Raw genomic sequence first — 15,780 nt, forward strand, 5'->3', positions numbered from 1 at the left:
TTAATATAATTAAATTAGATCTATAATTTATTTTTAATATAAAATAATTATTTTAACAAATCATATAAATAGAATATATAAAGAGTACGTAAAAGTAATTATAGCAACACAACTCTTGTTCTTTCTTTTCTAAGTTTGGATTATATCCATTAAAAACTTATTTCTGTTCAAAAGTAAATGGACAAGATTGAGTAATGAAAAAATATTGAATAGTAATAAATAGTAGTATAAAATAATAAAAAATAAATAAATAATAGTAAAGTATGAGAATATTTCATCACCCAAAACAGCCCATCTTTTAGATTACAAGGATTCAATTCCTCTTTTTCACTAAAGTGGTTTAAGGTTGAAAGCAAGCAGTTTATAAAATTAATATGCATTAATCAGAAGACATGATTTTTAATAGAAAATTGTTAATCATACTTTAAAAAGTCTAATAAAAATAATTAATTTTTTGCATTTATAAAATTTGAATTTCAAAAAAATAAAAAAAAACAAACAAAATAAGTAATATACATAAAAATAAAAATAAAAATAAAAGATTTTTTCACTTAGCGCGAACCTAACAGATTTTTGTCTCTAAAATCTGGCCGTTAGAAATAGAAGGATCATCATCATCTCTTATCTCTACAAGACTAGAGTGAGAAACTCTTTGAAACTTTCCAAGGAGTCACATGGCTCTCTCTTCCATGGCTTTCACTGCAGTTCTCTCTCAGTACTGCTCTTTCTCATGCCTCTCTCGTTTCCCTCCTACCTCAAGAAGAAACCCTCTTCGCTTGCACTCAATTAGAGCCGTAAAAGCCGCGGAACCAGGTGACGAAAAGACTACGCAGACAAACAGCGAAGAGTCTTCCTCTAATGCTCAACCCTCAACAAAACCTTCTAAGTTCCCCAAAAAGCCTGTATATTCGAGTGAGTTCTGAAATTTCATTACAATTTTTTATTTGTTTTGGAAGTTAAAAGGACAAAGATGCTCACTCTCATCTTCATTGATTCCTCGTTTTTCTTCTCTTGGGGCAGTGAAGAAAGGTCAGATTGTAAGGGTGGACAAGGAGAAGTATCTCAATAGTGTTAATGTAAGTATAAGTTGGCCTTTTTATTGAAGAAATGCTTCTTATTTTTTTCTCTATATACAAATAAATTCCAAAAAAACAAAAGAAAAATATCTAGTTCTAGTACTTGTACACAGAAGATTTTTTATCCAGATGAGAACTTTTTGTAACCATTTTCTGCAGAGAATATGTTTGTTTGTAGCAGAGATTGAGATTATGGGTCTTATACTGTTCCTAATCTTTCATTTCAATTGGGCATGCCTTATATTTAGCTTTAGCATATACTGGAATACTGAGATATTTGATTCAAATTTTCAGTATCTATCTGTTGGGCATCCACCTTATTACAAAGGCTTGGACTACATTTATGAAGATCGTGGTGAGGTAGACCTTGTTTAGAATCTCTAGCAGCACTCATGATTTAAGGCTTATAAGTAGTTGCATTTCCAAGTGAGGCATGCATTTTTGGTGGCCATTTCACATTTCTAACTGATAGCATGCTAATCTTCTAGGTCTTGGATCTACGTATTTTTGAGACGGGAGAGTATGCTCTTGTAAGTGATTCTATTTCTTTCATTCATCATAAAACCTTGAACTCACTGAAACATTGAAAATTTGTCTGCTGCTCGAAACACCTTGGGATGCTGGATATAAGATGTTATTAAATTTGACACCATTTTCTCAACTGTCAGACCAATATCAAGCCTTTCTACTTTATATACAAAAGCAGCAATATTTGCATTGAACTTAGTAGGCTGAAGAATGAGAATCTGATATGTTAGAATGTTGGATCTAACTAAATAATGAAAATTTCACAGATTGCATGGGTTGGTATCCCAACTGCACCAGCTTGGCTTCCAACAGATATGCTTATCAAGGTACTGCTAACAGTTTATTTCCATGGATGTTTCATTATGCTTGCCAAAGGGTGCCAACAAGTTCGATATTTGATTAATCTTTGTGGGATTGAACTTGGATTGGGATCAAGCTCATCCAAGTCCATCAAGCCCAATTTAATCTTGAATCATGTTTCATTTGGCTGAACTCAAGCTCATATAGCCTTACCTGGCTAATTTAGCTTGACAATGATTCCATCCAAGAATCCAACACTTCAACCATTGCAAATCAGCAATTTGGTCACAGTCAGTATTCTCATGCAGCTGCATGAGTGATATTATCGCACCTAAATTACTTGAGCGGTTGAGCCTGGTCATGTTACGAGAAAAAAAAAGAACAGATTCTTAGGAGTCAGACTCTGGCTTGTTTGATTGGTAACCTGAGAACAAAGCTGCATGACAATGGCCTTAAGCAGCAGAGCAGATGTCCTCAGCATCTTGCTTCACTCGACTTTAGAAACTTTCTGTTTGATCTGATTCTAATGTTTATGTGCAGTCGGATAAACTCGATTACGAGAGAATGTGATCTACATTCCAAGATCCTAATTCTATGGCATCGCTCGCTATGTGGAGAGTACATCATGAGAGTTTCTTGGTTTCTGATTTCCATCTGGAACTGTTTCTGTGTCTTTTGTACATCAATGTTTTGCAAGAAAAAGACGATCTCGTGTAAATTTGCTGCGATTCTGTTTTTTATTCTGAAGGAAGAAGTATTTAGTATCAATGTATTAAAGATATACAAGCGAATGTCAAATTTGAAAATCCTAGCTTTAAGAGAAAAGTTTGTAATGGACAGAATTCAAGACGACATTTTTCTTCGATAAGCAGAAAAAGATAGAGATGAACAATAACTGAAAAAAAAAAAAAAAACGAAGGAAGGTAAGAGGGAAAGAGAGAGAGAGAGTCCAGCTTTAGACAAATATACCTGCACAAGAGGAAAGTGTTAAAAAATAAAACAAAATGAACAAGACGAGTCAGCATCGTCGGCGTGAAGCTAAGCTTCCTAGAATGATACCGCAATATCCAAATTCATCTCGTCTGTTTAAATGTTAGGATATTAGAATAATCCTCACAATTGTCTCAAAGAGGTTCCATTTCATAACTAATTGGAACGAATAAAAAGCCTAGTTGGTACCGACATAAGAGATGAATAATCACGCTAAATTTTGTTTTTCTTCATCTCCAAATATGTCAATATTAATTCATAATCATACCTCAAAGTTTGACAAGGTCAGCATCCGCAGACGACATTGGACAGCCAGACCGGGGCGACAACTGATGAGTCTTCTAAGCTGGAAAGTTTTTGTTTAGCTTGAACCAAAGTTATAAACAGTGAGGTCAAGGGAGCTATCAAAACTTGCTTAGAGTGCCGGAATAGAATAACAACTTATCTTATGCCTTGGACTAATATACAATATAAATGTTACAAACAAGGTGACCCACCTTCCATTTACAAATATCAATATATTGTTACAAGATCAGTACATCCAGCATCTGCTCCCCCAGACAATGAAATTTTGGTGGTCTTACTGCTCCCTTCAAGCACCCCGTGCATAAAGAATCCACTCGTCCTAAAAGAAGTGAGCAAATAGAGCTGCCAAACTGTCTGAAAAGATGAAAGGAGCATGAATACTATATCCTCCTAATACAGAAGTGTGGCTCTAATCCATATACCATTATGGAGTGACTAAGGCAGATTAATTCTTTTGCTGGTATTTACATATTCAAATAGGTCTTGTTCTTGGTGATCCACCAGGGGTATGAACGCTGTATGGGGAGATCTCCTGCCAAGGTTCAAGGGTGAATGTTGCATTCGGTCTACTCGTTGTATACGACGAGTACTCATTCAAGTTCTTGCCAATTTGTCCCATAATAGCATAAGTTGGGTGAGGAGGAGATAAGAAACAGCTCTTGTGTCCAGTTCCATACTGTCGTAATGGGCTTGAACAGGGTGATACAGGTAAAGATGTAATCGCTCTTATACTATCCCTGCACGTAGAAATATGAAATCAAAGTCATTTTATAATGTCATGCAACTGCGAAGCCTGAATGAGGATAAAAAGGAAGGATGTTACTACCTCGGGCTTTTCATAGCTCTTGTGGGAAACACTGGCATCGTTGCATAGTTTCTATCACTTGAAGTGATATTCGTTCTATTTGAATGGAGTTCTAACACTGGCTGCTCAGAAAGTTATAAGCAAGTAAGAGATTAGCTCAAGTCCCAACTTGAATGACTGAAAAAAATTAGATGTGTATAGATGTAAATTAATCACAGCCAATGGCCGCCGAGGAATTCCTGATCTTCTAAAAGAAAGGGTGGAACTAGAATATTTTTCTAAAATTTCTATCGCAAGAGATGATTCTAATTCTCAAGCCAACTGTGTAAGGCTTATGACGAGCATTATTTTTCATGCCAAATAAAACTTAAAGGTTGAACTAGGATTTCATCAACAATGTAAAGAGATTTTCAAGATATATATGCATATAGATCAATATGTCACAGTTACGAAGATCTCTTGTTTAAAGCTTGCAATAAAAGTACAAACATAGCACACACATTCCAGCTCAATTTACGAAAGACTTAACAGATACATAAAAACCATCTTTTACCACAAAGGTCCCGCAGTGGAAGTCCTAAACAATATGTCATGATATTCTCTCTTGTTGGGAAACCATGGAGTGAAATAATCAAGTAATTTGTGAGTCGATAATACAGCTCCTTCACAATAAAAGATGCATTTAATTAAAAAAGCAAGTTCCCTAATCTTCTTAATAGCAGTGTTGTGTATTAGTGGGATATCTATCGAAAATACTAAATGTATAAAGTCAAAAAGAATCAAATTCAAACAGACATCATATATCAAAATCCCTAATATAGAATTTAGAAGGTATACACTCAGACATTTTTTGTGGAAGGAATCTTAGGCCATTACCGGTGTGCGGCTTCCATCAAACATGTAAGGGAAGGCGTCCTTGGTCACATTCATATTTACTACTCTATTTGTTGCCTGGTCTCGAATAAAAGGGTGATCTAGTAATTGCAAGGCTGTAGGCCGTGCTGATGGTTCTCGTTGCAAGCACAGCTTGATAAAATTCTTTGCATCATTCGAAAGGTGTTCAGGGATTTCAGGGATATCTTTGCTGTTTCCAATTTTGAATATTGCAGCCACCTGTTTAAACCAACAGAGGATGACAATTTTGGACCAACAAGCACTTCAGAGATGGCCATAACAAAATCAGTTATATACAAAAGAATTTCTGATTATCTTATGTATCGCACCCCTTCATACTGGCTCCACGGTGGCTTAGACGTTGCCATTTCAAGAATTGTACATCCCAAGCTCCAAACGTCCACGGCCAGACTGTATCCATTTGTGTTCATAACAACCTGCAATTAGAAAACTAGTGAGGAATAATATGAATAAAATGCACGTTAGTGAGCAGTAATGGGAAAACTTGAAGGCTTAAAAGGAGGAAAATTAGGATAATCAGCGAGAGAGAGAGAGCGAGAGAGAGAGAGAGAGAGAGAGAGAGAGAGAGAGAGAGAGAGTACCTCAGGTGCCATCCAGTAAGGACTTCCCTTGAAAGAAAGCATTGAGGCACAAGCTGTTATCTGGATCAGAAGAATAAAAAACCAGAAACCTTTATTAACTACTAATGGGAATGCATGAATAGAAAGAAGAATACAAAAACATATTATTCTCAAAGTTTACACGTCAAATATGTTTGTAGCTCACCAATATGTCATGCTTGCTTCATAGTAGATTGTAACTACTTTATTGTTTAAGATATTTATAGTCCTAGCAATAAAATGAAGTGTGACTTTTCCACTAGTGTTCTACAAGTATACTTCTGTGTTTATAGGGTAAAATAAATGTACATGTTTGGCCATGCCAAAGTCTGCCAACTTGATTTCACCATTAGGATCTACCAAAATGTTTGCCCCTTTGATGTCCCTGCCAGGAGAATAGATTACTTAAAATTTTTAAAGAAATCCCGGAAAAAACTACAAGAAAACAAAGACTACAATCTCTTGAGTACCTGTGCACTGTATTTCTTCCATGTAAGTAGGCAAGCCCAGAAATAAGCTGCCTGGTATAGTTTTGAATAACAGGTTCCTTAAATGGACCATATTCTTGAAGTAATTTATGGATTGAGCCACCAGAGACATATTCCAAATAAACTGAAAGTGTCTCCTCACCCTAAGAAAATGGAAATCAAGAGTTATAGCAAAAGCAGACTTCAATACTCACAATTAACTCCATATATTTTATTATTTAATTGTGTGTGTCTCACTGTGTCTAGAGTGCATACTATGTGTCTTTATGAGATCGACTCTTACCAATTCACTTCCATGGTATCGCACAATGTTTGGATGTGAAAGCTGACTGAGCAAATTTATCTCCTGTGGACAAGGATAAATTCAGTTAAAAGGTGGTGAGGAATAAATAAATAATAAATATATTACCTGGTTTAGTTTTTTTTTAATCAAAACAAATTACCTGGTTTAGTTGCTTGAGACATTCTCTTGATGTATGATCATCGATAGCAACCCTGACTTCTTTTATTGCACACATTTGCCCGCTTCCACTGTTATAGTTGCAAACAGATCAATTGGAAAAGTAACAAAATAGGAAAAATACTGGTCTTACTCCAATTTTCTAGATTCTTTTTATTGACATGGCTGCTGAGTTCTTTTCATGTCCATGTGGATATGCCAAAAGAGAATTGTTACATAGCAGGCCATGTGGACCACTCACATTATCCATAAACTTCATGTCTATAATATTGATTGCAAAACATATGTGCACCTCTGGTACACACGTGGCAACTCACATGGCCCTCCAGGTCATGGAGTTAAGACTTAAGAGTTTCTGTTGAATACAAAGAATGTTGAACATATAAAGTGTCTCAACAGAATAACAAAACTACATCAGTCTTCTAATATGCATCTGGAGATATGGTTTCTTTCTGTTGTTAATAGCACCTCGGGCATGTGTATGAGTTTCCACAAGATGAACAGTTTCTGTCAACTTCAACAGTTAAAGTGCAGTAAAAAAGCTTAGCGTAGTTTATGAATTCAATGGACCAAGTCTGACCATAGGCATGATTTTTCCCCAATAACACTCATTGTAACTTCATTTATTCTTGGGTGAAATACACTTGCACACATGTGAATTAAAATAACTCAACGCATACTCAGGTTTTATACTTACTTATTCCTTATTGTGTCCAATTTTTATAACTAACTTTCATCCACTTCCAATTATAATCATTAACAAAAATTAGTTATATAAAACTAATTCGATACCAGAGTGATATAATTGTACACAAATATGGAGTACTAAAATTAATTTGATACCATAGTGAAACTAATTGACTCCAACAATTAGAGACCACAAGAGGTGTGATTAGAAAAAATAAAAAATCGGGGAGTAATAAAACTGCATTAAACCAAAGGAAGTGCTTTAGGACTATGCAGTATATACCAAGCACTTGATTTATCAAAATACACACACACCAAGCACTTCAATCACCTATTAAATCCGAGGTATACATGGCCAAAAGTTCCCCTTCCCAGAAGCCTTCCTTTCTTCCACTGGGACTTTGTAGAAGTTGTGTTTTCCATGCTTCCACTTGTTCTTGCGTTGGGCAAGGCGGAAGGGCTAGTAGGAGAACCTGGAGGAAGAGGAAGACGATGACATTGACTCTTCCCATCTTCTTGCTTTCCTGTTGGAGACTCCAAATTTAAGCCACATAATCTTGGGTGAAGAGGTGATGTGGGGCTTGTGGGCCCCCTCGACCCAGGACCGGGGCTTCTTGACCTCATGATGAACTTGGTATCACCTTGTCCCCTACAATGAAGATATAACGTGGGTTAAATTCACAATATTATTTTTCTTTTTGAGTAAATAAAAATAGACAATTAACACATGCAGAGTATCTGACTACATAAGCCCTGTTAAAAGAAAGAGGCAAATGCTAGAATCTCAACTCCAGATCACTATTGGCAATGCACATCACTGAAATTGTAATTAAAGAAGATTATTTGAAATTGCTCATTGAGATCTGTTTTGGCATTTCAGGTGGACAATAGAATAATCACAAGCCACCCATATCCGTTTCCATGACAGGCTCAGCCCAAGAGCCGCCGTTTCTATACAGAGTTGCATGAGTAGGATTGAAGCTTACTGCTTGGTGAGGTTATTTTTAATTAATTTCTCGGTTTTATGACAAAGTGAACTCCATTGTCTTCAAATTCTGGCCATCTTCCTTCATAGTGAGATGAACAAGCTCACTGTTACATGGAAGATACCAACAAAAAATGATTGCTAACTGAACTAACAAGCAGCGACTAATAACAATGAGTAGTACTTGATTTCAAACAGAATACGCACGTGTTCAAGATTTTCTAGCATAAATTTTTTTTCAATGACGTGGAACCTCACCATGTCAATGCCCTTCAGACCCACTTTTGCAGATTAAATCCCATATACACGACCCATCCGTCAGAATCATGTAACAGGTAGTCCAGGGATCTCCAATCGTGGAATCGAACCTAGGATGTCTGAGTTTATAGCACATCCCAAGCCCGCCCTTTGACCACTAGGGAGCACCATAACAGAAAATCCAGCATAATGGGTTGTCCAGAATAATATAGAACTTGCAAAGCTACAGCCTCAGGTTTCATGAAAACTACTTTTATCTTAACTTTTAATCATTAAGCATCTATTTACAGGGGAAGAAAACCAACAAAACGCAAATAAATACTTGGCTAGGCTGTTAAGTGTGTCAGGCAGTGCAAATACAGAAATGGACAAAACTGAAACTAAGTTCGTGTGTCAGAGCAAAAAACTGTCGGCGGATCCACGTGGTGCATGTTGGTTGTAAAAATGGAAGCCCCAGAACACAGCTATCTAAATATGACGAGAGGAGAAAAAAATGCAGTAAATCTCGAATTTAAAGCATTAACTAATCAAAAAGATATTACCTATAAAAAAAAAAAAAAAAAAAAAAAAAAAAAAAAAAAAAAAAATCTCGAATTTAAAGGGCCGACAGAGCAAACAGATGGCAAACCCCATACATACGTCGAGTTTTGATTCGAAATCAGAAAAAACCCCCCAATATACCAAGCAACCACATGTTGAAGTTTAAGTGGAAATCAGAAAAACTACCCCAATATGCTCTGCTAGCCAATGATTTTTAGAGAGAAAGAACCCCTTTTGCAAATCAATGAAATTAAAGCTCCTAAATTGTTCAGACGAATCGAAACAAAAAGCATCATTAATAACACCAGAAATGATCCATCAATCAATCGAAAGCCTAGAATCTAATTATCCATAATACGACACAAAACCTAATCAACCAAAGCCCTTAGAAATCAACGCCACCAAAGAACCTACCTGAAATTAGCGAATTGACCATTTTCCTGAGCAACCGGCTGATCCTCAGAGGACCCATCGGAGCTCAAGCTCGAAACCGAGCCCGACCCGGATCCCAACCCGAGCGTAGACACAGGGATATGATCATTCGAGGACGAGGTCGACGGCAGAGGTAGCGGATGACTTACCCTCTCAGCGCTGTCCAAATCTAAACCCGAAAACCCGGAGGAGCCGCCGAAGTCCTTGCTGGTACGCGGCGAATTACGCGAGAAGAGTTCGTCGAAGCTCGTTGGCTTTTCCTTTTCCTTGTCCTTGCCCTTGGTGTTGTCATTGCTGATCGAGGATTTGGATGGATTGAGGTGTGTGCCAACTGGTTTGTTGTATATAACTTGATGCTGCTGCTGCTGCTGTTGCTGTTGTTGCTGTTGCTGCTGTACTCCTTTGTTCTTGCTGCTCTTCCTTCCCCACCAAGCAGGCATTTTTGAGCTGCTGATCTAGTAAACAAGTGTGTAGAAAGAGAAGAAGACTCTCAAAAGAGAGAACCTTCCGATTTGGTTCGTAGAGGTTATATATCCCAAGAAGAAGAAGAAGAGGAGGAGAAAATCGCGAGAGAGTGGGTGGGGTGGGGGCGGGACTAAAGGGCTACAGTGAGGAACAGCTAAGACTTGAGAGAGAGAGAGAGAGAGAGAGAGAGTTTGGGGGACGGCAGGCAGCCAGACAGAGAGAGAGAGAGAGAGGCAAGCATGCGGTGGTTGGATAAAGAGGGAGAAATGACGTGGCTGTTTCCTAGAGAGAGAAAGTCTTAGTACAAAAAATACGTTACATTATGTGTGTGTATGTCAGTGTGAGCATGTGTGTTCGTGTTCTCAGCTTACGCCTGTCTGTTTCTGTACGGTATTTAGTTTGCTTTCTTTTTTTTTTTAATGTCCTATTAATCCATCTTTTTTTATTTTCTTCCTCTAATAAATAATATTACATCCTATGGGTCCACCGTTATATTATTTCATATTTTAACAATGTCACTTTTAATATTATTTAGAAGTATTTAATTTGAAATTTATAAAAATATTAATATTAAAAAATTTAATCTCGTTACAAATAAAATATAATAATTTGTTAAAATAAAAATAATAGATAAGAGTCATAATTCTATGACTTGGTTTGGATATAGATGATCTTATCTCATCTTATTTTATTTTATTATTATAATTTTTTTAAATTTTTATATAAAATATAATAAATAATTTAATTTTTTTAATTCTTAAAATAATAATAATATTAAAAAATAATTTTTTACTTTAATTTAAAATTATCTCATTTTCTCTTGATATTTAAACTATAGGGTAAAATATAATTCATCTCTCAATAAATCAAGTTATTTCAATCGGTCCACGTGTGTGGTTTTGAGCAACTCTAAAATGAGTACTGAGAAAAAGACAAAGGTAGAAACACGTCGGGGAAAAAAAAAAAAAAAAAAAAAGATCAGGTGGTTCTAGTATAAACGTGTGGTTGAAATATAGGTGTGAATAAAGCTCTCATAAATAATAATAATAATATTAATATTATTATTATTGTTTTATTTTGGTGGGTGCGTGTATGAGAATCATGCAGGGGGGTGTATGAGGATCATGTCATTCAAGTTTTTACTGGCGCAAGTGCATCACTTGCCATTCGCATGCTTGTTTACATCACCACACGCACAATTCTGACTAGTATAGTTAGGAGATAATAATATGGTTAAACTATTTGAAAAATAATTATTCTATTATTAAATTATTGTGTAAAGTTATAAATATTTCTTGCACTTTTTGGGCGAAGAGGTCTACCCCCCTTATGAGTGGGATAGGGGGAGAGTTAGGAAAGGTGTCTCGTGTGGGTGGGTGCCGTCGTCCAGATATTAGAGACGGATTGGCTCTAGGGCTGCTCGAGAGAGGGCATTTAGAGAGAAAAATTTTGAAACTGAAGGCGACAATGAGAGAGAGAGACTGCGACAACAACCAGACAAGGATTTAAATTATATGGAAGAGAGGCTAAGAGAGAAGAGAGAGATAGTCGCGAGGGAGTGGAGGTTTTAAAACAAAACGACGTCATTTTATTTTATTTTTTAAAAATTACTTTTTCTAATATATATATTAGACCAAACGAACAGGTAAAAATCTAGGCAAGCTAGGGCCTAACTCGAGCCTTGTCCCCCACTTGTGCATACAAGTGCCCTTGCCTGCTCCAAGTGAGGGCTAGACAAGTGTGGTAGGTGGGCTGGATGTAGAGGCTCTCCTCGCCGCCCACCACTATGTAGCACATTATAAATATCATTTAAATGATAATATTTAATTTATAGAATTTAAGTTTTAAAATTTATCTTCAAAATCAATTATGCCGTATGCATATTTACTAAATATACTCTATACACAGATTTGAGAATATAATTTTTCTTTTAAAAAAAATATAGCGCCTTACTTTTTACATTAGTTGAAACTTTAAAAATGTATATGGTTAAGCTTTATTTAAAAGAGTAATACTAGGTAAGTCCTGACCAAATCTTATATTTACCATTACTCTTAATTAAGTTTACCATATATACTTCAATAATAAATATTTTTATTTTCTCATTTTACATTTTACTTGAATGTGATTGTATTTATTAATCTTTAAAATGATAGTTGGCCATGATACGGTAATAGCTAGGGAGCTACATTAATAGAGGCTTGCGTCTACATTTTAAAACTTTAAAACAAAATAAATACAAAAGGTAACATAATAAAAAGATCAATGGTTATAACTCCTACTTATGTGACCAATTAATTTCTCTATGCTATGGATAACTAATTACATGGAACCGTTGAGGATCACTTAGGTACTGTTTGGTCATCAAGATTTGTTATCTCAAATATAAAATTCTCATCTCATCATTACAATTTTTTCAAATCCTCATATAAAATATAATAAACAATTCAACTTTTTCTTAACTTTTTTAAATCTTAATATAATAATAATATTAAAATATAATATTTTAATATTTAATCTTAAAACTCAAAATTCTCATATGAGAAATCTCAGTGGCCTTATAATTTTCAACCATATCCGTACAAAAATTATGTATTTTTAAAGGATTCTGCTATAGTCACAGATAAAAGTCATTGATGGCGGTTACCGAATAGGTTATTCTTTTTTTTTAATTCATTTTTTATATCTTTCAATATTTTTTAAAAAAATATTTTCTTAATTATTAAGTTAAAAAAAAGAATTGGTAATTCTTATACATTTTTAAATGCTCTTTTTTTTTTTTTTTTTTTTTTTTGTATATATTGAAGACATTAAATTTTCTATAAATGAAAAGAGATACCAAGCACTTTTCTCTTTAAATGGCAATTAAAATGTAACAAGACACCTCCAATTTTGTCAAATCTTGCCTCCCATATTGTCAAGGTATTGATGACTTAACAAGAAATCACCTTCTTTAATTGCTCCATAAAGTCTCAAAACATAGAATCTAATTCTTGTCTGCATGTATTCATTGTAATCGGCCTCTTGAGAGTTCTGTTATCTTCTTATTTTTCTTTCATCCTTGATGTCACACGATATGTATGTGTATTATGATATCGTTTGCCAAGTATTTGGGATGGTGGTTAGGTTGATGGAGATAGATTAGTTTCATAATGCAATCTTACTAATAATCTCATCGTGATAATCACAAATAACGACAAGAAATACATCCAACTACTAATCCAATAATCTCCCACTATATGTATTTTGATGAATGATGATGACGACGATGACGTTATACTTTGTTAAACAAAACTGATCCAACATTACACGTCTTTAAACAAATATGCCTTCTCTCTCTCTATATATGTATATGTATATGTATATAGGTGGCATATTTGGTTAAAACTATTAAAATCTAGGATTCCTGCTATAGTAATCGATGTGGTCACTGAATAGGTTATTTTACTTTTTTTTTTTTTTTTCATATATGTATACATTTAAAAATTCACTATATTATTTAAAAATACTTCTTTAATCATTAAATAAATAAAAAAAAGAATGGGTAGTCACTATCGGTAACTTTTATACGTGGGACTAGTGTAATCCTAAAATCTATGGATGCAATCTCTTTGTCAAATCTCATCGTACGTGCACGCTTTCACCATGTTTTGAATGGTTAGTACTACTCCATCTACCCCCAATCCATTTTGTGTACAAGAAATGTAACACTACTTTGTCAAAGTTGGTGGTTAACAAAAAAGTCATGCTCATGCTCGATACAGTTACACAGGAAAGAATAGAATATCCTATTAAAAATTAAAAAAAAAATTCTATTTACAGGCATTAAAAATATCTCGCCTCTACGTATTCTCTTTAAAAAATTTGAATAAATATAAAATCTATATAAAAGTTTTATTTTTTTAATAATGACCCCACTTTTTTTTAAGAAAGAGTACATGTGTATGAAATGCACACTTTAAAACTGTATATAGCATTACTATTTTTTATAAAATATGAGCCAAATCCTTAAATGTATACGAAATACAACAAAAGAAGGAAATTGAATTTTTTTTTTCACGACTTTGTATTAAAATAATCTTTTTTTTAATTATTTTTTAGGTTAAAATAATATTAATTATTAAGATACTTTATTTTATTTTTTCTAATAAATAAAAATCAGAACATGTTTAAAAAAATTATTAAAAAAATATCTCTCACTTCTCTAAGCATATTTTATTGGGTATTGTTACTTTTAAAAAATCACATAAAATTAATTTTTAAGAAGTTTCTAAAAATATCTTAGAAATCTAACGTACAAAACATGGTCGCAGCCTCCGTTGGTACGTCCCCCTTTCCCCTAAAAGTTTAATCTAAGTCTAAGCAATGATGTTGGTGTTTTAAAAAATAATGTTATTTATTAGAAAATATTTTAATATTACACAAACATAAACTATAAATTCATATATTTTAATTAAATACGTTAAATTATAAAATTATTTTTATTATAAAATATATTTAACAGATCTTATAAAATTATATTAATTTATAAATTTATTTTTTATATAATTTTTTTTTGTATTTGTTGTAATTTTCTAAATAAAATAAAATAATTTGACAATAAATATAAATTAAATTTAAATTGGTACAAAAAGAAAAATAAAAAAAAGAAAGTTGGAGGGGAGGAGCCGCCATGCATCCAAGGACTTTTCTTTTTCCAAAATGCACTGTATATTGCACAAGGCTCGAAGAAAATTCGGGGGGACCAAAGCGTGCTAATTGGCTAATTTATGGTTATTGGTATTTTTGTTTTTTTCTTATGCATGTGATTTTGGACCGCCATCATAATTAAAAATTAGTAAGGACTCTTTCTAATAATCCATGAGTGTTTAACTCTCCTAGATCCTCGGTATCGTGTCATCATCTTTCATGTATTTTGTCATCGAGATGATCAGTATGCAAACCTAATGATGGATTTTTAGTTGAAAATGTTCGCCTTAGTACTAAAATTTACTCCATACTAACTCTATTAACGATCGAGGCAAATTGCATTCACATTGTGACTTGACTTCACGTCTGCACGCTTTTGTTACCAGGATTCTAATACCATGTGCTCACCCATTGATAACATGGTAGGATATGATTTCTTTTTTATTATTTCTCAAATAAATGACATCAATTTCTTGAAATAAAAATTTTATATGTGGTTATTTTTACGTATTTTTTTGTGCACTTCACTGATGTGATTAGTTGTATATTAACAAAAATTGATGCAATCAGTCATATTTGTGGAATGCATAAAGAGTATACAAAAATGACTGTATGTAACATTACTCTTTCTGAAAGAAAAATTGGAAACATATTTCTACATTCAAATTTCACATTTTTTTTTTTTTTTTAAGAATGAGATAGTATTCTAATTTTATTGATAACTCTCGATTGTGACTAAAGAAAACCAAAGCTCACAATTTAGAAGCCAACAAGTAATATTTACGTTGACTTGCTTCTAAAATGTTATCAAGTAGTAGTTCATCACGATCTTACCACCACAAGGGGTTAGATTTAACTCGGGTTCTATGTCTCGACTCTAGCAACAATGGATTCATTGACTGATTCAACACGGTAATGAACACTAGCAAACCAAGTACTGAAATTAGTTTTGAATATTTCCTTCCAAAAAATCTAAAAACTCCACTTCAACTCAATTCAATTCATCATTTAATTTGACAAAGATGATGTTTAAAATGTAGAGAAATATGAAAAAAAAGAACAATGTTACATACAGTCGTGGAATTGCAAACGCCGCTCAATCGCTTTGAAAAAGAGTGGGATCCACGATTAAAAAGTTAGTTTTTTTTTTCATGTGGGTCCCATATTAATTCATTTTTTTTCAAAACGACTGCACACCGCTTGCACAAACACGACTGTAAATATCATTTCTCGAAAAATAATATTACTCATCATCCT

At 33.9% G+C, this 15,780-nt stretch overlaps 2 protein-coding genes and 1 long non-coding RNA gene across 3 annotated transcripts; 1 reads left to right on the top strand and 2 right to left on the bottom strand.

Annotated features, from left to right (window-relative positions):
* The first annotated feature begins 601 nt into the window (after window positions 1-601).
* Window positions 602-2,672, top strand: LOC122307222 (NAD(P)H-quinone oxidoreductase subunit O, chloroplastic). The gene is made up of 6 exons (XM_043119954.1): window positions 602-912; window positions 1,021-1,076; window positions 1,371-1,436; window positions 1,565-1,606; window positions 1,871-1,930; window positions 2,445-2,672. The coding sequence occupies exons 1-6, from the start codon at window positions 675-677 to the stop codon at window positions 2,472-2,474; spliced, it is 492 nt and encodes a 163-aa protein (XP_042975888.1). The 5' UTR covers window positions 602-674; the 3' UTR covers window positions 2,475-2,672.
* A 651-nt stretch (window positions 2,673-3,323) lies between these two features.
* On the bottom strand, window positions 3,324-10,027 carry LOC122307221 (mitogen-activated protein kinase kinase kinase 3-like). The gene is made up of 11 exons (XM_043119952.1): window positions 9,352-10,027; window positions 7,486-7,803; window positions 6,451-6,538; window positions 6,291-6,353; window positions 5,990-6,150; window positions 5,829-5,904; window positions 5,502-5,561; window positions 5,229-5,336; window positions 4,882-5,118; window positions 4,027-4,127; window positions 3,324-3,937 (listed from the first exon to the last, which is right to left on the bottom strand). Exons 1-11 carry the CDS (start codon window positions 9,807-9,809, stop codon window positions 3,673-3,675), a joined length of 1,935 nt encoding a protein of 644 aa, XP_042975886.1. The 5' UTR covers window positions 9,810-10,027; the 3' UTR covers window positions 3,324-3,672.
* Window positions 7,841-9,345, bottom strand: LOC122307223. Its single transcript, XR_006241667.1, has 2 exons — window positions 8,398-9,345; window positions 7,841-8,246 (listed from the first exon to the last, which is right to left on the bottom strand). It is a non-coding gene; the product is annotated as an uncharacterized LOC122307223 (long non-coding RNA).
* Window positions 10,028-15,780: the final 5,753 nt, after the last annotated feature.

The sequence above is a fragment of the Carya illinoinensis genome, chromosome 4, assembly GCF_018687715.1.
Source record: "Carya illinoinensis cultivar Pawnee chromosome 4, C.illinoinensisPawnee_v1, whole genome shotgun sequence".
Taxonomy (NCBI): domain Eukaryota; kingdom Viridiplantae; phylum Streptophyta; class Magnoliopsida; order Fagales; family Juglandaceae; genus Carya; species Carya illinoinensis.